Genomic DNA, 25,087 nt, shown 5'->3' with positions numbered 1-25,087 from the left:
TTTGTAAATAATAAATATTAGTTTCTGTGCAATATTATTAGTTTAACTATATATGTATACATACCATTATTTATAATAAAGTAAACTTGTGACATCTTGAAAAGTTTTCATATATATGGTGAGTGTAATGCTTCTTTTACAATAAATAAATAAAAAATATTACTTTACTGCATGTTTGTCATCCTTTTGATTTTATGTATTATTTTACTGAATTGTCTTATTCCAAGCTGTTAGTAGTTAGTAGAATATATTATCTCCTTATATTGCTATATATCGGATTCAATAGAAGCTATCTGTAATATATATGCAGCAAAAAATCAATGTTTCTTGAAATAAACAAGTTATACTTCAATGACAAAATTAAAATACCTATCTAACTTTCAATTCCATGCATCATAACCTTGTTCGGTCAGACTGTCATTATTTCTATAGTGCATTTAAGCTTTTCTCGAAATCTTAATCTCTATCATAAGATACCGACATTACCTTTGTTTTATTTTACAATAATTTTCTGCCATGCGGGTATTACTGGTTATTACGCTTTGAAATTTGTTTTAGATACAGTAAAATATAATATAGGGAAAGTATACATAATACGTGCTTACATATGTATGTTTATGCCTCATTTAAAATAACTTTTATGCTTAATGTCCATTGTCCGGCTACCGAAAATCAATTTATATTCATACTTCTACGAATTTTTTTATAATAGATTAAAGTATTAGGCGCATTTCCAAGCAGTTTAAAATTCGAAGAAATTGAATATACATGATAACGTTTCATGTCATGTTTAAACATATGTCAAATTGAAACGACTTATAGGTTAATTAGAAAGCTCCAAATTTTTTGTTCTTTTTTTTCATTGCTTAATCATGGTCTAAGGTGATATATTATTGTACTTATATTAGATTTATTTAGGGCACATTTGTAGAATGTAATTTAAAGATGCATCTGTATAATAATTTGTGTTTTATAATAATATATGTTTATGTGCATATGTTTGTGTTAAATTATATGAACTGTTTTAAATTAAACTATTGCAATATTTGATCGATATGATTACATTCTTTAAAATAATACTAACATGACCTTTATGTGAATTTCTGCAAAGTGTATGTGCATATATATTATTTATGCTGAATAAAATATGAAGTATATACCCAACTATTTTATAGTATTATTAAAAATTTAGTGTTGTTCATTCTTTTTTTCTAATTTAGAATTTTTGATACAATACTTATTCATGCATTAATATCATAAAAGATATGTAAATATATTGTCAGTTAAGTACACCTAGCAGCATGTGTAACATATTAGACACTTTCCGTCTACCTAAGAAGAATGGTTCAAATACAACTTGTATTCATTTTTCCAGATCTGACATTAGAAACAGACGTACAGCTTATTAAGAAAATATAATGTAAAAACAAAACAAATATACATTCTTGATTTACTAATAGAATTTCCATAAAAGAATATATTAGAATTTTGTATAATAATTTCACTAAAATTAAACCAAACCAGTAATCTTACATTTTTGCAATCATTCTTATACCTTTCTATTATATCAAATTATTCTTATATCTTAACATTATGTAAAACTATTCGAAAATCTTTGCATTACTTAATACCTTTCTTCTTTTGATTTCGGTATAAATTTGATAACCATGCTTTTACTTGTGGTGAAGATCTTCTTTGTAATATGTCATTTTCTCGAATAACCACATCAATAGCATTTGATGAAGGATACTTTCCTGTTTTGATATAATCTGAAAAATTCTCATACAGGACATTCTTTTCTTCATCGGTCCAATGCTGCTTCTTAGTAATCATGAATGGTGATGCTAGAATATAAACGAATAGCATAATTAAATATTTAAATATATCTATTTATTATTCATTCTCCTTTGATTAAAATATATTTTTAATAATAAATTTTACTTCACATACTTTTTTTCTTATTGGATTCCACAGCTGTTTTATTCGCAGAGCTATAATCTTTTATCATGGAAAATTGATTCTTCTAAATCTAAAACAAATCAGTATAATTTCATTAATTATAGCTTAGTAACTTTTCTTGAATGTTAGATTTTAAATTTATATATTTTGTGTTACCTTCTACATTTCTACTTTCGGTGTATTCATTTTTAATTTCTGATTCGTTATCAGATTCATACTCTTCATTTACACCTTGAGCAATTTCTAATAATCTGGACATTTGTAATATTTCTTTAGAAGCAATAGATTGCCTGTAATGCTCTTTGTGTGCTTTGTCTTCGTGACCCATAAATTTTTGCAGATCCATCACAGTGTTTTCCGCCAGTTCTAGCTCTACACACTTAGTAGCGATGTGCTTACGTAATTCGGTTCCACGTAATGTTTCTGGATGTTTCGCCCCACATTCTATTGAGAATTTTCTCAGTAAATTACAAGCTTTCAAATGGTTGAATCTTTTTCGAAAGTATCTTGGTAAGCCAAAAAGAAATGGGTTATTTTTGTGAACCCCGGCTTCCAATCGGTAGTGCAAGATTGTTTTAATACAATCTAATAAATTAGTATTTAATAAAACAGGGACTGTACGATTTTTTTTACCGCGAATTACAAATCTGGCATATTTTTTAGCTAACTTTTTATATTCTGCAGATAGTTTTTGATAATATTCGCATCCAGTGTTTTCACTAAGAATTTCCTAATTCTCATAATCTGCCGTTAGTACTATTTCAATTTCGCCAGAACGGCGACGATTGAAGATCTGTATTGAAATGAGTGTTGCCTTATTAAGTATAAGCCAATTTGTATATGAAAAACTTCCATTTAAATTATTAAGAGCTTTATTACAACGACTATTCAAGAATGAACGAAGTTTTGTTATATCTTCCATTGATGGTAGAACTACTTTTTTTGTCTTTTAAATTGCAGTTGATTTTCCAGTACTGTTTTGTTGACGCTTACGCCATAATCTTGTATATACAATTTTAGAAAATTCTCTACATTTTCTTTTTTAGTTTTATCATGGCATTTTATACATTCAGTGATATAAAATTGTGCTATTTGTTTTATAAGTGTCCCAATGTTAGCAGCCACAGATGGAGCTCTATAAGAATTTGTATTTATATTATAACCAGAAATATCGTAAACTGCCTTTAAGCAATCGTCATACATTTCAGGGTCATAAATAGATGCAAAATCTGTAACATTTTTGTTAATTTGTTTTAATGCGTATAAAAATCTTGCCAAAAGCCGTATGCGTGATCGTATCAAATCATGCTGGTGCTGAGGTCTATACTTCACGCAAAGCTGATTGGCATATGATATTATTAATTTATCAAATCTAATTATTCTGATATATTTATCTTCTTGCAAAATCGGGAAAATAACATCTCGCAGAATTTCATTTGCACATTCGTGTATACTGCACAGGAGTGCATAATTTACTACAGTTACATTTCTCTTTCCTTCAACATTTTTTGGAATACATCTCTTAATATGGTGACGGAAAGATTTACTGGAAAAAAAGCCTCTGCAGTTATAACACACTTTATATTCACCTGCAGCTTTTATATGCTTTTCATTTGGCCTTCTACAAACTATAAGTTGCCCATCGTTATGATTTTTATCCACATTGTGAATAAAATCACCCTTTCTTCTAATTAATGATATAATTTTCTTTCTTTCTACATTGCTTTTGGGTAGCGCAATAAATTTTTGAACATCATCCTCATTGGGATGTTTTAGCTCTAAATGACGAGCTATCTTAGTTTGTAGCGTTTTGCAGAATAAACAAAAATTCTTTTTTGTTCCATTTTTTGATGAAAATTTCGTAGCTAGTCATATTTGTATCGTCGCAGCCTGAAGTTACGCGTAAGATACCACTTATATCAAGGTCTGTTGATATATTGGATTCTTGATTTTTTGAACAGTTTGGCGTATTTTCAGGTTCATCAATTTTTGATGAAGAATTGAATTCATTAGCACAAATCTCATTTATTGGATGATAATTACTATCATCATTATCATCATTTAAATCAAGATTTGTATTATTAGGGTCTACAATATTTAATGGTAGTATAGATGGATCGTTATTGTTCCAGCTTATACTTCTTTTATCTTCTGCACAAACATCAAAAGCCACATCGTGCACAGAGTTATAATTTATTGTAGCACTTGTAGCTGAAGTATCTGAATGATTTTCCATATCTGCATATAGATCATTAGAAATTGCTTGATCTTCTTGGTTATTGTTGAATGAATTTATTTGATTCAACATACCTACAAATGTACAAAATGAGTTGGCATTTGAGTTAGTTATTTTACCTTTTATTTTAAAAATTCTGATAAGATACTTCAATAATCTTATATATTAAGACCTTTATTTTATATTAACACATATTGATTTATAAATACGTTACCTATATTGTTAGAAGAGTAAGAGCTAATGATCACATTATCATCATGGTTTTCATTTATTATAGAAACATTTAAATCTAATTCTAAATACCCCAGTTGATTTTCAGTAGCATCTTGATGTATTATATGATTACCGCTAGATACATTAACCTTCTTAAAAATATCTGTAAATGTACATTAGTATATAAACTTTAAACTTTATTTAAAAAAGTGTACAAAAATTAAGTAATTTTATATTATCATTAGTAAAATTTGTAATTGTTATGATCATTCATTAAATTTATTATTATACCTATATCGTTATGGATATGAGAATTAATTTTCATAATGTTATCTCGATTCTCATTTAGTGCTGAAAAATTAAAGTCTACTTTTGATTCTTCTTGTCGATTAACCACAATACATTGTTCTGTTTGATTAACATTGGGTACAGTCATCTTATTACTACCTGTAAAGTTACCAATAAACATAGGTATATAACTTAATACTTTATTTTGAATAAATATCACAAAAAGATCTTATCACTCATTAATAAAATTTGTAATATTTATTATCAATCATTAAATACATTATTTACCTATAATGCCATAAGAACTAATTATCATATTGTTATTTTCATTTTCATTTGGCATAGAAGGATTAAAATCTAATTTCGAGTTTTTTTGTAGATCAACTACAGTGCTTTCATCTGTTTGATTCATTTTCGACACATTCATCTCATTAAGAAGAACTATACATGTAAAAACTTATAAATTTTCAAACTTCATACTTTATTTTTGTAGAATATAATTTATAGGATTCGAATATGAAAAAATTCATACTATTCAGAAAACGATTGTAATCTAACCTTTAGCTTTATAATTCTTTTTGTGTAATCTTTTTGTTTGTAGAACATCAATTAAGCGAATGCAAGATTCTTTTAAAAGTAATCCTTTTTTAATATGAGAGACTAGAAATGATTATTTTTATAATAAATTAAAACATATATAAATATATATTGCTTTCAAATATAGAATTATTATTTAAAAACGGACCTTTTCTTTTGTTTATCCTTCCTGCTGTTTTCTCCATTTTAAAAAGATTTGTAGTACAAATCGAAGAATTGACAATACTACTCACGTATTATAAAAATCTATCAATTGATACATTTTTATATAACATAAAGAAAAATTATTATTATGTAAATGGTTTCTTAACTTTTAGTATTTATCAAAGTGGTTTCTTTTTGTAATGACCACTTTTAATAAACAAATTTTCTTCTGGTGATATCTCCTTTATAGCACTCTTCACTAATTCATCTTGTACTTGAAGAAGATACTACATCGGTTGTTCTAAACATGGCCGCTTTATCCTCTTTTTCGAAAAGTATAGAAATTTATGGTTTATTGGATTAAGATCATTTCTCATTCAAATAAATTTTACTAGAATTTGCGAAAAGAAATAAATTACTTGTATCATTTTTTCTTACCTACATCAAATTATTACGATAAAAGTATAAAGCCAGTAGTGAAAAGTGGCAATTGGATCGCGAATGAAATAATACTGGATACACCGGAAATAAAAGATAACTTGACAATACTTTATTCAAGTAAATGTTTTAATTCAAAACTTTCTTATTTTTATATCGTTATTTATACTAGAGTTATACCATATTATAAAAATCGAACAATTTTTACAGTATATGTGCAACATTTATTTAAAAAGTACAATTGTATAAACTAGTTTTATATGAAAATCACTGTTCACTAGTTTAGTGTTAACTAAAAAAAAAGCTTCCTTCCTCCGTTTTCTCAATGGTAGTATTCAGCAAAGACAACAGTTGCGGAACTGTTGAGTAATACTTTTTAAACTTCTACTTCTATTGGATAGCATTGTAGGATTTAAGAGTAAAACGCAATAACATACATCGCTTCCTCAACTGTTGCCTTTGCTGAATGCTACCAATCACATACAGAAACGGTGAGATTGCAGAAAGCTTCAGTTGGCGAAACCTAAGATCTTTCGAACACCTTCCTTGTAGTTCATCTATAAACTTAAGTATTAAATATTTGTAAGAAATTAATTTCAGAAACCATATATACATATATATTTACCTAATTCAGTTTTATAAGAGAAGCCTCATTGTAAATTATTATCATTATTATTATTGTAATATCTTCACTACAAGCTAACCTTTCAAATATTTATTTTTTGTTAAAGTCTATTTATCCGTAACGAAATTAAGTAGACACAAAGTATTTGTTTTCCATTTATTATATACGTTTAATATTTTATTAGTACAATAAATAACTCACCTGCATATTTAAGTAAGTAATTCATGTATATTAAACATGCAAAACGGGGAATAAAGTCAGATACACACTCTATATAGAATATATCTTTCATTACAAGCAATTTTAATACTGAAGTTTCTTAAGAGTAAAAGTTATGCAATATAGTTTGATGCAAATGATATATTTTACAGTTCTTATATAAGATAAATATAATTATTTATATTAAGCAGTTTTAAATATTTAATCATAAGATATTATCGTACCTCATTAATAATATTAATATGCATATTATAGATACTCCACATGTCTTCCCTGCAATCCTGGTTAATAAAAAATAATCCACCGGTGGGTACTAATTGTAAAAAATGTAGATAATTAGATTTTATAATAGAAACTAAAGTTGCTATGTTCAAAACGTGAATCTTAACTACTGATGTTAATGTTAAAAACAAAATTTAAATATTTCACAATTAATCTAAAAAACTTTTATAACTTCCAAAAGCCTTGTAATGTTGCTAAAAATATAAGACATTATCTTATTTAATTTGTAATTATAATGATGTTATTAATACTCCAAATTCATATTTTCATAATGGTAACTTTGATCTCCATATTATAAAATCTCCTAACTATTTTTAATTTTCTACATTGGTACCTACTACTTGGAGTATTTTGCATTAACTAGGATCGGTAGTGGGTCAAATGTCCTACTTTTCAGTGGGGATAAAATGGCGGCAAGATGGGCTAATTTGCACAGAAAGTATGAAAGTCTATGTTCATTATACAAATGTGGTTGAAAATGTGTGATATTGTGATCACGTGGTTTCTCGGTACATTCAATGCCAAAAACACAAGAGAGAAGTGTCAAACTGTCAAATAGAGGAGAATATATAACATATTTTGAAAAACATAAAGGTTTAAATATTCATTCTGAAGATAATTGTGATTGAAAAATAAGTGATAAGAGGATAATATATTCAGATAAGTAATTTGGTTTCGTAAGATTAAATTAAGTATATTTAAAATGAAGAATTGAAACTCTGTGGTATTTCTAACTAGTTACAGATAAGAAGGAAAACGAACTAGGAAATAAGAAGGAGCAACATTTTATATTTTATTTGAATAAATAAGAGGAAGAGAATATGAAGTACTGAATAGAAGACAAATATCCATTTGAAAGGTGCAGTCATTTAGTCGTTAACCTTACGTTTAACAAAAGGAGTATTTACTTTTTCTAAGATACAAAGAAACGTTATGGCGTAAATATATTGTATTGTAATAAACATTTGATTATTTGGCCTGAATATGACAAAACAAAAGGAAAATCAGATTTCAGGGTAAAGCAAAATTAACACAGGCTTTACAAAAGAGATGTAAAATGTCGAATAATACTCCATCCAGCAAGATTATTGCCTAAGAGATCTTGTACAGCTGCTAGTTCATTATCATTAATCTAAGACAATGCAGTAATTCATCTAAATGCTTCAAAAAATTCTTCTGAATATGCAAACATATAGGTTGGTCATCTCACACATCTTTCAAGACTAAATTTAGCCTTTACAGTAATTTGAACTTGAGAATAAACTGTAGGAGAATCGTAATGAATATCATTGTGCAAACAGTTAAAAAAAAACAGGTATTTAAACATTACTTATATATTATTGCTAAAGTAAATTATGTATGTCAAATTAATCGATGAATTATGTTCTTTCAGATTGAAATAAAAATTAATTAATATAGTAGAAAAAGATGCTAAACTGTAAGAAAAAGAAAGATATTCTACTAATTAACCTTCAATAAAAATGGTATTGCATGATCAGGAAGAAAATATTACGAAGGAAGAAGTTAATATGGAAAAGTATGAAAAAATAAGACCATGGAATGTTGATGCAATCGATCAAGGTTCTTTCCTCATATGTAAATTGCAATCAATATCAAACAGTTAAGCAAAAAGGATGACTTAAATTTTTCAGACGAAGAGAAATAATTAAATATAATATAGTTTATATAAAGGAAATTTTGAAGAAGGTGAGAGAGATTGGATTTTTAAGATATCAATATGAGAGGATGTTTCTATAAGTAAAGATTAAAAACAATCAACTAACAATTTAGGAGTCGAAATTACATTCAGTTTGCAAATGCATTCGTAGGACATCTTATTTTTTATTAAGTTTTTTGAATGTTTAAATAACCGAATAACTCAATTATAATATTGACTGACTGCTTCTTTTAAATATAATCTTCATCTAATTACAATGAGAAAAATCCTCTTGTATATATAGATACCTTAAGAAAATCTGATGACATTAAAACGTTTTCTTGCAGAATCCAATTAGTTTCTGAAAGTACGGCAAGTTATTGAATTATTTACTGCAATCATTTGGAGTTTCATGAAATAATGAATGTAACGAGTGGTTTGAATTTGGCAATGAATGCTCCTTTTTATTTTACATTCTTATTATTTTGTTTCAGGAACATTATATTATGGAACATTCAGTAATGATATATGCTGAATGTAGTATATATTCGAAGATATCAAGATATATATATCAAAGTACAAAGCCAACAAACTATTGACATAATTCCAAAGGATTAATTCATTTTATTACTGTTAGAGAATATGGAAAATAATTCCCTTAGTTTCTAAAGAAGGATAAATTATTCTTGATTACATTGCAGAACAACTTGATTAATTACTCCAATACACTAAATATGGCAAATATTAAACAAATTAATTTTTAATTAAAAATGAAGAAGTAAATAAGAAAGCTCGGTGTCTTAATGACATCGTCTAGGTGATATAAATATCGTATCATTCAAAGGAAGTAAATGCATCGCCTAAGATTATTCAGTTCAGCTGTTAATAACTTATCGCATCATCAAGCTTGCTGGCTCCAAATTAAAAGCTCTTCTTTTAAATTATATTTGCCTGTAATTAATTATACATTTAGAGCGCAAAGCTTTTGCTTAGAGTGCATAATATAATGGTACTTGCCAGAATTTATCAGCAACGTTTAAATTAATACTGATAGGAACGAATTAATTTGTATTGTTTTCTAATTGATATCATGTGATGCTCGCCTTCTTTAATAGATACAAATTCTGCTATGCGTAATGTTAAGGTTTTATCTGTATAAAATGGAAGATGCATTAATTATTTGTTGCAAATACAGGATGTAAAAAATCTCTGGAATCGAGGGAATGGCGGTGGAATTTAATAAAAATATTATCGATTATTTACCCCTATTTATTAAGATTCGTTTTATTTTCTTCAGGAGGTTTTCATTTTTATAAACGGAAGTATATAAAAATTCGTCGACTTTATGCCTCTTTATGTTTCCATTGAATCCTTCTAGTTCCTCCAAAGTTTTCCATCCTCTTCGAAGCCACTTGTCGAAATTACGGTCGCTCCTCTTTTTGTTACTGTTTTTTATGTTTAGATGGTTTCTCATTTGGCTTAATTCCGTGACATTTGTCATTATTAAATCTTTTAATTTTACTGCAAATGTTAAATAAAATGTATTGAAAAACAATTCATTTGATAATATTGTTCGACAGATAAAAAATACATTGAGTTAGAAGGAGGCATAAACACTTACATAAAAATTTGTAGAACGTAGGCCTATGTTTCATTAGATCATTCAATGATCTGTGGTAGCGCTCCTGATTATTGTTCGTTTTGACGTCCATTTGATAAACGCTAAGCGTATGTACGCCTATCTTTTTCAGCCAAAAATTGTTAATGTATACGAAAAGCTTTCGAAATTGTGGAATCGCTAGTAATTCCTTATTGGCATTTAAATTTTCTTTAATTATTGCATATCCTATTTCAATTGAAGATGCAGGCAAAAGAGGCAAATTTTGCATCTTCCGTAAGAGGAAAATTCCTTTGATGCGAATTTCAATTTTTTGAATTTCCAAGGCTCTAAATAATCTTAATTTGTTAGCATATTTTCTAACGTCCTGATATAAGAAACATTTAATTTAAATTTGAATTGTGTGTATGTACGTGTATCATTTAGTATACTATTAAAACTTACATGAACATAGTGGAAGAAACAGCTCTTTAATTTGCAGTTTGAATAAACCACTTTAATGGCATTCCGTAACCCCAACTCAAAGTCTGTCATAAAACTATTAACGTTAAAATCTTTTAAGACAGATTCTTTAAGAAATTTAAAAACTTCTATGTAATGTTGCTCTGTTTTTCTACTCATTAGGACCCATAGGCACGGTAGAAACTGTTGAAAATTCAGAATGCTATATTATTAAAACACAAGTATTAATTATAATATATCTAAAGATTTTAAAAGAGGTGGCCGCCTAACACGTCTAAAGCATAAAAACATATATTGATTTAAAACAAAATTTAAGTCGTTAATTGGAAGAGATATACCAGTAATTTTTATTTACGATCTTTTGAAAACTCATTTCTGTTTTTGTTTACACACCTTATCATCGACTCTGCCCATAATAGTTAACAATTGGTATACATCTGTCAATTTTGGCCTAGAATAATATGTTGCGTCGACGCTGAAGTCCACAGTTTTATTCATCTTTTGTAAGAAGTTTTTGTCATACAGAAACACTTGAAATTCTGCGTTAATTTCTTGTACATGTACCGAAATTATGTGCTTGTCATCATTAATCATAAATTGCATTGCATCTTGCCAAACTTCATTATTGACAATGAGCCTTATGTCTTTCAAGGTTTTAGGATTGTACGGCATTGATTGTATCCTACTTCGTTTTAAAGTACTTCTTATACTTTTTAGAGTGACAATTGCACACGCTTCAATATTCCTACAGACAAATAAGAAGAAGGGAAAAAAATCATTTTTACGCATAGGTACATTAAATCCCCCATACACTTACTCTTTCATTTTATAATTATAAGCTTCTTTCAGGGAAATCGGCGTCTTTTTTACAAAATCCACTAATTCCTCCCTAAACTTTGCTGTTTTTACATATTTACTTTCTTTCGCGTGATTGTGGACTCTTACAGCAGAAAGTTTATTGTTCATTATTTTAGCACTTCCAGAGCAATCTCTTCTTTTACATTTCAGATACCTGCATAAAGGAATTACTCAACTCCTGCAATATTTATGATTTATTTTATCACAAAAATATATTTACTTACGTTATTTCATTTCCTGCTTTATCTATCTTTTTGACATTTTTATAATAGCAAAATCCGTCCTCATACACAATTTTCAAAGTTTTTTTCAAATTACTCATTTTGATAATGAATAAAATACAAATTTATACTTTTCCCTTTTACACGATGAGGCAATGAACCTTCAATTTCTTTTTCGTTTGGCAATTTGTTATCTCATAGCCTACTTATTTTTTTCTTTTCTCGAATAAAACAAAACACAATGTAATAAGTAGGCTATGAGATAACAAATTGCCAAACGAAAAAGAAATTGAAGGTTCATTGCCTCATCGTGTAAAAGGGAAAAGTATAAATTTGTATTTTATTCATTATCAAAATGAGTAATTTGAAAAAAACTTTGAAAATTGTGTATGAGGACGGATTTTGCTATTATAAAAATGTCAAAAAGATAGATAAAGCAGGAAATGAAATAACGTAAGTAAATATATTTTTGTGATAAAATAAATCATAAATATTGCAGGAGTTGAGTAATTCCTTTATGCAGGTATCTGAAATGTAAAAGAAGAGATTGCTCTGGAAGTGCTAAAATAATGAACAATAAACTTTCTGCTGTAAGAGTCCACAATCACGCGAAAGAAAGTAAATATGTAAAAACAGCAAAGTTTAGGGAGGAATTAGTGGATTTTGTAAAAAAGACGCCGATTTCCCTGAAAGAAGCTTATAATTATAAAATGAAAGAGTAAGTGTATGGGGGATTTAATGTACCTATGCGTAAAAATGATTTTTTTCCCTTCTTCTTATTTGTCTGTAGGAATATTGAAGCGTGTGCAATTGTCACTCTAAAAAGTATAAGAAGTACTTTAAAACGAAGTAGGATACAATCAATGCCGTACAATCCTAAAACCTTGAAAGACATAAGGCTCATTGTCAATAATGAAGTTTGGCAAGATGCAATGCAATTTATGATTAATGATGACAAGCACATAATTTCGGTACATGTACAAGAAATTAACGCAGAATTTCAAGTGTTTCTGTATGACAAAAACTTCTTACAAAAGATGAATAAAACTGTGGACTTCAGCGTCGACGCAACATATTATTCTAGGCCAAAATTGACAGATGTATACCAATTGTTAACTATTATGGGCAGAGTCGATGATAAGGTGTGTAAACAAAAACAGAAATGAGTTTTCAAAAGATCGTAAATAAAAATTACTGGTATATCTCTTCCAATTAACGACTTAAATTTTGTTTTAAATCAATATATGTTTTTATGCTTTAGACGTGTTAGGCGGCCACCTCTTTTAAAATCTTTAGATATATTATAATTAATACTTGTGTTTTAATAATATAGCATTCTGAATTTTCAACAGTTTCTACCGTGCCTATGGGTCCTAATGAGTAGAAAAACAGAGCAACATTACATAGAAGTTTTTAAATTTCTTAAAGAATCTGTCTTAAAAGATTTTAACGTTAATAGTTTTATGACAGACTTTGAGTTGGGGTTACGGAATGCCATTAAAGTGGTTTATTCAAACTGCAAATTAAAGAGCTGTTTCTTCCACTATGTTCATGTAAGTTTTAATAGTATACTAAATGATACACGTACATACACACAATTCAAATTTAAATTAAATGTTTCTTATATCAGGACGTTAGAAAATATGCTAACAAATTAAGATTATTTAGAGCCTTGGAAATTCAAAAAATTGAAATTCGCATCAAAGGAATTTTCCTCTTACGGAAGATGCAAAATTTGCCTCTTTTGCCTGCATCTTCAATTGAAATAGGATATGCAATAATTAAAGAAAATTTAAATGCCAATAAGGAATTACTAGCGATTCCACAATTTCGAAAGCTTTTCGTATACATTAACAATTTTTGGCTGAAAAAGATAGGCGTACATACGCTTAGCGTTTATCAAATGGACGTCAAAACGAACAATAATCAGGAGCGCTACCACAGATCATTGAATGATCTAATGAAACATAGGCCTACGTTCTACAAATTTTTATGTAAGTGTTTATGCCTCCTTCTAACTCAATGTATTTTTTATCTGTCGAACAATATTATCAAATGAATTGTTTTTCAATACATTTTATTTAACATTTGCAGTAAAATTAAAAGATTTAATAATGACAAATGTCACGGAATTAAGCCAAATGAGAAACCATCTAAACATAAAAAACAGTAACAAAAAGAGGAGCGACCGTAATTTCGACAAGTGGCTTCGAAGAGGATGGAAAACTTTGGAGGAACTAGAAGGATTCAATGGAAACATAAAGAGGCATAAAGTCGACGAATTTTTATATACTTCCGTTTATAAAAATGAAAACCTCCTGAAGAAAATAAAACGAATCTTAATAAATAGGGGTAAATAATCGATAATATTTTTATTAAATTCCACCGCCATTCCCTCGATTCCAGAGATTTTTTACATCCTGTATTTGCAACAAATAATTAATGCATCTTCCATTTTATACAGATAAAACCTTAACATTACGCATAGCAGAATTTGTATCTATTAAAGAAGGCGAGCATCACATGATATCAATTAGAAAACAATACAAATTAATTCGTTCCTATCAGTATTAATTTAAACGTTGCTGATAAATTCTGGCAAGTACCATTATATTATGCACTCTAAGCAAAAGCTTTGCGCTCTAAATGTATAATTAATTACAGGCAAATATAATTTAAAAGAAGAGCTTTTAATTTGGAGCCAGCAAGCTTGATGATGCGATAAGTTATTAACAGCTGAACTGAATAATCTTAGGCGATGCATTTACTTCCTTTGAATGATACGATATTTATATCACCTAGACGATGTCATTAAGACACCGAGCTTTCTTATTTACTTCTTCATTTTTAATTAAAAATTAATTTGTTTAATATTTGCCATATTTAGTGTATTGGAGTAATTAATCAAGTTGTTCTGCAATGTAATCAAGAATAATTTATCCTTCTTTAGAAACTAAGGGAATTATTTTCCATATTCTCTAACAGTAATAAAATGAATTAATCCTTTGGAATTATGTCAATAGTTTGTTGGCTTTGTACTTTGATATATATATCTTGATATCTTCGAATATATACTACATTCAGCATATATCATTACTGAATGTTCCATAATATAATGTTCCTGAAACAAAATAATAAGAATGTAAAATAAAAAGGAGCATTCATTGCCAAATTCAAACCACTCGTTACATTCATTATTTCATGAAACTCCAAATGATTGCAGTAAATAATTCAATAACTTGCCGTACTTTCAGAAACTAATTGGATTCTGCAAGAAAACGTTTTAATGTCATCAGATTTTCTTAAGGTATCTATATATACAAGAGGATTTTTCTCATTGTAATTAGATGAAGATTATATTTAAAAGAAGCAGTCAGTCAATATTATAATTGAGTTATTCGGTTATTTAAACATTCAAAAAACTTAATAAAAAATAAGATGTCCTACGAATGCATTTGCAAACTGAATGTAATTTCGACTCCTAAATTGTTAGTTGATTGTTTTTAATCTTTACTTATAGAAACATCCTCTCATATTGATATCTTAAAAATCCAATCTCTCTCACCTTCTTCAAAATTTCCTTTATATAAACTATATTATATTTAATTATTTCTCTTCGTCTGAAAAATTTAAGTCATCCTTTTTGCTTAACTGTTTGATATTGATTGCAATTTACATATGAGGAAAGAACCTTGATCGATTGCATCAACATTCCATGGTCTTATTTTTTCATACTTTTCCATATTAACTTCTTCCTTCGTAATATTTTCTTCCTGATCATGCAATACCATTTTTATTGAAGGTTAATTAGTAGAATATCTTTCTTTTTCTTACAGTTTAGCATCTTTTTCTACTATATTAATTAATTTTTATTTCAATCTGAAAGAACATAATTCATCGATTAATTTGACATACATAATTTACTTTAGCAATAATATATAAGTAATGTTTAAATACCTGTTTTTTTTTAACTGTTTGCACAATGATATTCATTACGATTCTCCTACAGTTTATTCTCAAGTTCAAATTACTGTAAAGGCTAAATTTAGTCTTGAAAGATGTGTGAGATGACCAACCTATATGTTTGCATATTCAGAAGAATTTTTTGAAGCATTTAGATGAATTACTGCATTGTCTTAGATTAATGATAATGAACTAGCAGCTGTACAAGATCTCTTAGGCAATAATCTTGCTGGATGGAGTATTATTCGACATTTTACATCTCTTTTGTAAAGCCTGTGTTAATTTTGCTTTACCCTGAAATCTGATTTTCCTTTTGTTTTGTCATATTCAGGCCAAATAATCAAATGTTTATTACAATACAATATATTTACGCCATAACGTTTCTTTGTATCTTAGAAAAAGTAAATACTCCTTTTGTTAAACGTAAGGTTAACGACTAAATGACTGCACCTTTCAAATGGATATTTGTCTTCTATTCAGTACTTCATATTCTCTTCCTCTTATTTATTCAAATAAAATATAAAATGTTGCTCCTTCTTATTTCCTAGTTCGTTTTCCTTCTTATCTGTAACTAGTTAGAAATACCACAGAGTTTCAATTCTTCATTTTAAATATACTTAATTTAATCTTACGAAACCAAATTACTTATCTGAATATATTATCCTCTTATCACTTATTTTTCAATCACAATTATCTTCAGAATGAATATTTAAACCTTTATGTTTTTCAAAATATGTTATATATTCTCCTCTATTTGACAGTTTGACACTTCTCTCTTGTGTTTTTGGCATTGAATGTACCGAGAAACCACGTGATCACAATATCACACATTTTCAACCACATTTGTATAATGAACATAGACTTTCATACTTTCTGTGCAAATTAGCCCATCTTGCCGCCATTTTATCCCCACTGAAAAGTAGGACATTTGACCCACTACCCTAGGATCGTGTAGATAAAATGAGTAGGCTACATAAAATATGCATATTAACCCGGCAATGGGCGCGCGGGGTGTTCAGAACACCCCAAGAATAGAAATCTATTGGTAACGTAGCGAAAAATTTGTGCAGTCACTTAAAAATATTAGCGTTTAATTAATACAAATAATGTAAAGAAATGCAATTGCTATTGTATACCAAAGGGAACTTCGCATAGATGATATTTATTGAAAAATAAATCTGTATTTGTAAATATTTTACGTCTAATAACGAAAAACAAATGGGGTGTCCGTGGCACCCCACGCGCCTATCTACGTAAAAAAAAAGCACGCGCCTATTGGCGGGTTAATATTAGTAATGAACTACGATAATATATTATGCTTAAATATTTAGTACTGCTTAATATAGATTATTATATTTACATTACATGAGGGCCGGTGTAACGGAGCAATTCAGGCAAGCCTCATGTACAACATAGCGAGTAAAAATCTGAACATGGAAATTTGGGTTGGCAGCAGTGATTGAAAAGCCAGATGACGTCATTTTTTGTAGAATCAGTTTTTGCCAAATGGTTAGTACACGAGACTTTTTACAGGTTCAAGGATGTAGCGAGCTTATTGGTGGCCCTTTTGGGTTCTAATTGAACACATAAACAGTATAATATTCATTATTGGTTTCAATATATAATTTTTATATCTAATAAGACTACAAAGCTGTACTTTTTCTATTCCTAGTTTTTGGCCAGTTCTTTTGACTGACGTAATACCATTGTGGTCCTTTTACACCAATAAATCTTCATGAAACCAGGAAACGATACCTTTATGTAATTCTCGCTCTATAGAATTATAAATATTTATATTAATTCAAAGATAATTTTAAATTACATAACACCTTTAAGAGTTTAATAAAATTCACTTTCAACAAATTAAACTTTTTTTCATTTATCACACCGCTTCAAAATTAATTATAAAGAACTGCCCTATATAATTCTTATACAAAACCGGCAACTTCCATTTTTTTACATGTTAACATAACAATATCTACAGTTTTAATTTAATTAAAAAACACACAAAATCAAGGTTTAATTTATTTTATTCAGTAATAACATTTCATTACATTTTGTCAGCTACAAATCCTAGTGATAATTATTAAATACATCTTCACCAATTGTTAACACATGCTTTGCATTTAACATTGTTAAAAAGATATTAATGTAAACAAATGGACCTGTCAAAAGTCTCGTGTACTACCCATTTGGCAAAAATCTGATTCTATGAAAAATGACGTCATTATACCTAATAATCACTGCTGCCAACCCAAATTTCCATGTTCAGATTTCTACTCGCTATGTTGTATACATGAGGCTTGCCTGAATTGCTACGTTACACCGGCCCTAAGGGCCGTTGTAACTTGTAACCAAGCAATTCAGGCAAGCCTCATGTACAACATGGCGGACAAAAATCTGAACGCGGAAATTTGGGTTGGCAGCAGTGATCGTAAACCCCGTGAACGTCGTTTTTTGTAGAATCAGATTTTTGCCAAATGGTTAGTACACGAGACTTTTGACAGGTTCAAGGATGTAGCGAGCTTATTGGTGGCCCTTTTGGTTTCTAATTGAAGACCTAAATAGTAAAATATTCATTATTGGTTTCAATACATAATTTTTATATCTAATACGACTACAAAGCTGTACTTTTCCTTTTCCTAGTTTTTGGCCGATACTTTTGACTGACGTAATACCATTGTTGGAGGAAGAAGACTTTTTTTCCAAAAGTAAACAAAGATTGAAGTATAACACAACATAATTCACGCCTTTCGTGTGAAATAGATTTCGATGAACGTTGAAATAAAAAGAAGTCTTCGCCTTTTGTATAATCGTTGGATAATAAATTATTATCAAAAAAATACATGAATCAACTGACTCGCTTCAAAGGCGTTCATTGGCGATATAAGATTCATTATGGCTCTTATTAAATTAGTCATTATTGCTTTAACTTTAACATGTTCTCTCAATTTCGTTTACACCAATAAATCTTCATGAAACCAGGAAACGATACCTTTATGTAATTTTGGCGCCATAGAATTATAAATATTCATATTAATTAAATGATAATTTTAAATTATAAAACAACTTTTATAGTTTAATAAAATTCACTTTCAACAAATTAAACTTTTTTTTATTTATCATACCACTTCAAAATTAATTTTAAAGCACTCCCCTATATAATTCTTATACAAAACCGGCAATTTCCATTTATTTTACATGCTAACATAACAATATCTACAGTTTGAATTTAATTAAAAATACAAAAAGTCAAGGTTTAATTTATTTTATTCAGTAATAACATTGCATTACATTCTGTCAGCTACAAATCGTAGTTATAATTGTTAAATATATTCACCATTTGTTAACACAGGCGACACAGGCTTTGCATTTAGAATTGTTAAAAAGATAATAATGTAAACAAATGGACCTGTCAAAAGTCTCGTGTACTAACCATTTGGCAAAAATCTGATTCTACAAAAAACGACGTTCACGGGGTTTACGATCACTGCTGCCAACCCAAATTTCCGCGTTCAGATTTTTGTCCGCCATGTTGTACATGACGCTTGCCTGAATTGCTTGGGACCGGTGTTAAGTTGGCGGACAAAAACTTAATTTTTTAAATTTAAACTATGTAGATCATTTGATTGTCGTTTGACAATGATTGACAGACTAATAAAAATGTTTGACAGTAATTAATCTGTTAGATAATAAAAAAATAAAATTTGGCGTTAAGTTAGCGGAACTTATTTCCTCTTTTCATAAAAATGCTTTAAAACCATATGGATCGATAGAAAATCGTTTGACGGTTTCAATTATATTAAAGTGAATGTTTGACGGTAATTAGTTTTTCCAATAAATAAAAAATATGATTTCCCTATTATCTGGTTTTCATGAAAGTATCGAAGTTTCATGTGAATGTCATTAAACCATAGAATATGGGCCGGGTCGATAGATGTAACTAAGCTCGAATTTCAACTTAGCAATTACTGAAAACGAAGACCGAGCTTAGCACTGTATTGAAGGTTAAAGTGAGACAAATGATTTTACCTAAGATCGTGCTAAGCTTAAGTTTCATCTATCGACCCGGCCCATATTCTATGGTTTAATGACATTCACATGAAACTTCGATACTTTCATGAAAACCGGATAATAGGGAAATCATATTTTTTATTTATTGGAAAAACTAATTACCGTCAAACATTCACTTTAATATAATTGAAACCGTCAAACGATTTTCTATCGATCCATATGGTTTTAAAGCATTTTTATGAAAAGAGGAAATAAGTTCCGCTAACTTAACGCCAAATTTTATTTTTTTATTATCTAACAGATTAATTACTGTCAAACATTTTTATTAGTCTGTCAATCATTGTCAAACGACAATCAAATGATCTACATAGTTTAAATTTAAAAAATTAAGTTTTTGTCCGCCAACTTAACACCGGTTTGCTGGGCCATTTTACGATGGAAAGTAGGATTGCCAAATAAGAAACAAAAAATCTGAAAATGGTCATTTTGAGTTGGCAGTTCTGCAAAGTAGCTACGCTGCAAGTTGTACCGGCTGATTGCGGCTGACTTGTAAGATTAAGTAGTATAAGGTTTAGGTAAACACAAATTTGACAGGTCAACTCAGGGGTTTTGTTCGAATCTATTTCAGATAAGTATAAATTGATCATTATGTGTTAAACTTGTTACAATATATGCGATGCTTTGTGAGAAATATAATTTACAGGTACGTCAGGTATTTTTATTCATCCAAGGGAGTATATCTACATACGAGGTTCGGTTATATCCGTTTTCTTTCTCTGCTCTGTCCAAGCTGTTTTGATGCAAACTGATAAGAGTCCAGATGCTGTATATGGATCATAGTCAAGTAATTTTTAAATATTGTATTTAAAATCTAAGTAAGCGTTAGTGCTGAAAGATCTTTCATGCTTAGCAATTGGTACGTGTAATTAAAAATGCTGGGAAAATATTTATTTGCTGTTGGAGTATAGCTGCAGGAATGAGCAATTTCCATGCCATATAATAATATGCATTGAGTAGCTATTGCGATGCAGCTTAATACTGCTATAAAATCCATATGTATGGCCTGAATCTACAGCGAAACCAGCTCTAAAGACATGACTATTTTGGTATGCGACCTTACAAATGATTTTTATTACTTTACTGCAAAGGAGGGAGCCCTGTTGTTTTACCCTTAATAGCAAATCCGTTCTGTTTTGCAGGAAGCGTTACGTATAGCTTGGCTGTGTCGGTTGGAGCTCTCGATGGACACGACAGCTAATTATTACATTGTAGTCCAAACATTGTTTTGAATTATAGCTCTGGAGCATCTGAAATATCGAGCTTTGAATAAGACGAAAAGAAGAATTTCCAAAAAAATAAAGTTGATTGAAAATGAAAGATTTGGACAGGCAGCATTGTGGAGTAGCTTCAGGAGGCTGACTTGTGTGATTAAGAATTAGAATGCTTGTAAACTTTAATTTGAGAGGTCGACTCGGTGGTCATGTTCGCATCTGTGTCAGATAAGTAAAAAGTTATCAATATGGATAAAATGTATTACAATGCACACGTGATGCTTTCTGAGAAATATTATCTGTTACAGATACTTTGGTTATTTAGTTTCTATGCATTGTCAATTTGTAGAGTTAACAGCTAAAGAAAATTTTGTAAACTAAACAAATTGGAGACTTTTTGACAGGCACATGGTGACTTGGATGATAAAGCCTCAGATTCCAAAACTGCCTTAAAGGATAGTCTACAAATATATTTGCCTCTACCTATAAAGCTACTGCAATACTTTGACACCAATTTGTGCTTTGCTAAGCTGTATAGATGGAATATCAACAATGCACAAACCATATGATTCATTTTCAGGTAATCTTTGAACATTGTGTATAAAAAGCTGAGTATGATTCATGTACAATGGTCTGTTGCACCTTACAATTTATTGTAATTCATGAAACTTGTAAAATATTTCTGTTTTTTAGGAATAACAGCTACAACAAAAAACAGTTTGCATGCCAGGGAATACAGCACTCAACGATGATTTTGATAAAAAGCCTGGTACTATAAATTGTTTCTGGATGGCATTAAACTGGCAATAGGCTCTATGCATGATTGTCATAAGCTGGGATAATGATCCTATAAATGATTTTTAACATCTGATAGCAATCTAGAGAGCCTTGTTGCTTTTCGCTTAAAGCCAAATCTTTTAAGCTCTTCATGAAAATACTTAAAGCTAAACTGTTATAACTCGTAATTCTGGATAGCAGCCATTTTATATTTGATGATGTATAAATTGCTTTGCATCGTAGTTATATAACATTAGAAACATCCAGTTGTAAGCTACGATTCCAGTGATATTAATAAGGTAAAGCACCGATTATTCGTTTATGATGTGTGCTTGTTATAGATAATGTGATAAATTTATTACGGGTGGTGACTTCATTGTCAATTTTATGAATGTGTAAACTTCGTACTATTTTACTTAAAAAGTAATCAAATTTTCCTCATCCCTTTATAAGGAAGATATGCTTAAAAATGACTCTGATTTCTGTAAAATAATACACGTGAAAAGCCTCTGGTTTAGAAATAATAATAAGAATGTTTGGCTTCTTATTCTCAACACAAAAATCACTTCAATTATAGATTAATGTTTGAGAATAAAACTGTTTCACATTTCAAAACTTTTTTCTTCAAGGAATCAATTAATTTCTCCTTCATTTTACAGATTGCTAGAACAGCAGTTTAGGTAATATCGCGCAGCGTTATCAAAGCTATTAGACGCGTTTTTAATAGTAGCAAATCAAATTGTTCGTCTATGTAATTACATATACAAGTGATGTATATATAACAAGAAGATTTCAAGATGTGACTTAAGGAAAGTTTACAGTTTACATTAGTTTTAGAGGATATCAATCAAGATATCAGTTTGTACTACCTGTTAATATATTAAGATGTAAAGTAACTGTGTTAGCTTAATTTTTTGCTAGTTTTGTAATATATGTAATTGAACATAAATTCTTATAGATTAGAATACTAAGTAACTAATTAAATTTCTTTAAGAATTGTTACTAACAATATTTATATTTACATAAAATGCATTTTGTAATATTGCTATATTTTAAGGAAATAGAGGTTTAATGAAAAAAGATTTCGAGCATATATTCTTTGTTCTTTATTTTAAATAAATTTTATTCAACATAAAATTAACAAAATTAATGTATTCTATAACCTGTAACAAAACATAAAACCAATTAGTTGAAAAGAGGAATAGGTATATACAGGGTGTATATATATATTTATCATTATCAATTAATTTTTTTTTCTACTGTTAACTACCTCTCTTTTTTTAATTTTTCTTTTGACACCTCGATTTGCAGCTGGATCTGCTTTTCTTGCAGCTCTAAAATTTTTATTTTTTTCTCCTCTTTTTCTATTTTCTTTTTAAGGTATAAATTGTAAAGCTGCTGCGAGGGATTACTGGTGGAGGCGGTGGAGCTTGCATTTATAATAACTTCTTGCAGGGGCATACTTTGCCTATGTTTTAGCATAGCCGGTCCGCTTCCACTACCCCAAGAGGGTATTTCATCGTTTTGTAGTAATTCCTATAACCGAAAAAACACGAATATTGATTGTGACATAATGTGACTATAAATGTATGTATTTAAATTTATATAGCCGTACAGTAAAAACTTCCTAGGGATCATCTACTCTTTCTTGGTTTAAATTTTCTTCGCTGAATAAATCGCCCACAGTGGAGATTGGCGTTGTGGGGGGAAGCATGTCGCTGTCCCTATTTTTTGTTAAAATTACGCCCACAGCTGACTTCCCTATGAGAGAAGCTACTTTCTCTAAGAAAGGATCATTTGTTGGAGCTTCGGACATTCCACCGCCTTATAAGAAAGAAATACAATATTGTCAATAAAATCTATTACTATGATGCAATAATGATACCTATATATATACATATATATATATATATATATATACCTGTTTTATACAGCTCATTCCTTGTAGCTGCCTTATATTTTCGAGCTTGCATCTTCATATGATTCCAAGTCGTTTTTGGGCACATTTTCTCCCATTGCCCCCCTATATTTTCCTTGACTTGTATGCGAATTTTTTCCCATGTTTTTTCTTTCTGGGCAGGTGTAGTTCCATTGGTCTTCTTATTTTCAATTATGTGAAAATATTTTTCAATGATCATTAAAAATTTTTCTTTTTTTTCATGTACGTTACTCATCTAAGGAAATAACATATACATATATGACAATTCAATGAGAAATTACGATTTTTTATACAATAATATTTACTTACTTTGTATTGAAAATTATATGCAATAACACGAGTGAAAGCTGCTGTCCTTCTCTTCCTTCATTTGTTTTTTATGACTATATTGAAGTGTGTTAAAACAAATGTAAATCATTTTTATTTCTTTATGGAAATTGATGTATAGAGTGCAACATTATTTTGTAGCTGAATAACTTTTGTAGAAATGAGTGAAAATAGAGAGCCTGTTACTATGCGTAATCGTTTGATTTGGCAGAGATGTAACTATTTCGAGTTACTTAATGATGCAGAGTTCTCAAGTCGTTTTCGAGTAAACAAATTGCAGTTTCAGGAAGTTTTGGAACAAATTGGGTCTATTATCCGTCAGAGACAAACGTACGTAAAACACATAAATTTAAAATTATATGTATGAATTAAAATATTATAAAACATTAAATTGAATTGTCGAACAACGGTCATAACATATATTTAGTAGACTATAATGGAGACGATTAATTTTGATTCCTAATAACCCGAAATGTTTCAATTTTCATTTTTAGGAAAAGTGAAATTCCACCGGTTATCCAACTTTTAGTAGCCATTAGGTTTTATGCGACTGGTTGCTTTCTGCAAGTGGCAGCTGATTTTTGTAATATTTGTACAACATCTGCACAGAAAATAGTGCATAGAGTCTCTGCCGCAATAGCTGATTTATTTCATAAATACGTATCATTGCCGAAAACCGATGAAGAAATTATGGAAACAGCAAAACACAATTTCTTACAATCAGGAATGATAAGAGTAATAGGCGCTGTCGATTGTGTGCATATACGTATAAAATCTTATGGTTAGTTTTTAACATAGACATACAGGTACTTCACGACAAAACTGTATAATTAATTATTATAAAAAATTAATTTGTAGAAAAATACTTGAAATAAGGGAGTCTTATAACGTACAGATAGGTATATCAGATAGTATCATTAATTTGTCCCTACGAAGACTTCTTGAAGGTTGTATGATAAGACCACCCTAATTTTCTTAA

The 25,087-nt window shown here is 29.2% G+C and overlaps 4 protein-coding genes and 2 long non-coding RNA genes across 7 annotated transcripts; 3 read left to right on the top strand and 3 right to left on the bottom strand.

The window, feature by feature from the left end:
- Positions 1-139: 139 nt before the first annotated feature.
- LOC136772536 (uncharacterized protein DDB_G0287625-like) lies at positions 140-6,673 on the bottom strand. 2 transcript variants are annotated; one of them, XM_066726737.1, is made up of 9 exons: positions 5,876-6,673; positions 5,442-5,760; positions 5,255-5,356; positions 4,985-5,137; positions 4,700-4,855; positions 4,410-4,571; positions 2,116-4,269; positions 1,951-2,029; positions 140-1,844 (listed from the first exon to the last, which is right to left on the bottom strand). In XM_066726737.1, exons 2-7 carry the CDS (start codon positions 5,476-5,478, stop codon positions 3,755-3,757), a joined length of 1,125 nt encoding a protein of 374 aa, XP_066582834.1. In that variant the 5' UTR covers positions 5,479-5,760; positions 5,876-6,673; the 3' UTR covers positions 140-1,844; positions 1,951-2,029; positions 2,116-3,754. The 2 variants fall into 2 exon arrangements, with proteins under 2 accessions (XP_066582834.1, XP_066582043.1); XM_066725946.1 differs by having other exon boundaries at positions 5,442-6,673.
- Positions 6,674-7,460: 787 nt separating this feature from the next.
- Positions 7,461-9,862, top strand: LOC136774474 (uncharacterized). The gene is made up of 3 exons (XR_010822816.1): positions 7,461-8,316; positions 8,395-8,708; positions 9,006-9,862. It is a non-coding gene; the product is annotated as an uncharacterized lncRNA (long non-coding RNA).
- A 51-nt stretch (positions 9,863-9,913) lies between these two features.
- Positions 9,914-11,918, bottom strand: LOC136779827 (uncharacterized). Its single transcript, XM_066737735.1, has 6 exons — positions 11,821-11,918; positions 11,556-11,750; positions 11,132-11,483; positions 10,721-10,921; positions 10,280-10,643; positions 9,914-10,179 (listed from the first exon to the last, which is right to left on the bottom strand). The coding sequence occupies exons 1-6, from the start codon at positions 11,916-11,918 to the stop codon at positions 9,914-9,916; spliced, it is 1,476 nt and encodes a 491-aa protein (XP_066593832.1).
- A 254-nt stretch (positions 11,919-12,172) lies between these two features.
- LOC136779775 (uncharacterized) lies at positions 12,173-14,177 on the top strand. Its single transcript, XM_066737604.1, has 6 exons — positions 12,173-12,270; positions 12,341-12,535; positions 12,608-12,959; positions 13,170-13,370; positions 13,448-13,811; positions 13,912-14,177. Exons 1-6 carry the CDS (start codon positions 12,173-12,175, stop codon positions 14,175-14,177), a joined length of 1,476 nt encoding a protein of 491 aa, XP_066593701.1.
- A 51-nt stretch (positions 14,178-14,228) lies between these two features.
- LOC136774515 (uncharacterized) lies at positions 14,229-16,589 on the bottom strand. The gene is made up of 3 exons (XR_010822822.1): positions 15,775-16,589; positions 15,383-15,696; positions 14,229-15,085 (listed from the first exon to the last, which is right to left on the bottom strand). It is a non-coding gene; the product is annotated as an uncharacterized lncRNA (long non-coding RNA).
- Positions 16,590-24,268: 7,679 nt separating this feature from the next.
- On the top strand, positions 24,269-24,894 carry LOC136779715 (putative nuclease HARBI1). Its single transcript, XM_066737493.1, has 2 exons — positions 24,269-24,438; positions 24,603-24,894. Exons 1-2 carry the CDS (start codon positions 24,269-24,271, stop codon positions 24,892-24,894), a joined length of 462 nt encoding a protein of 153 aa, XP_066593590.1.
- The last annotated feature ends 193 nt before the right edge of the window (positions 24,895-25,087 follow it).

Source organism: Prorops nasuta, unplaced genomic scaffold (assembly GCF_024137725.1).
Source record: "Prorops nasuta isolate Cenicafe-Biocafe unplaced genomic scaffold, Cenicafe_Pnas_1.2 PNAS00001, whole genome shotgun sequence".
NCBI classification, from domain to species: domain Eukaryota; kingdom Metazoa; phylum Arthropoda; class Insecta; order Hymenoptera; family Bethylidae; genus Prorops; species Prorops nasuta.
The sequence above is the reverse complement of the archived record's forward strand: the minus strand, read 5'-3'. Positions and strand labels throughout refer to the sequence as shown.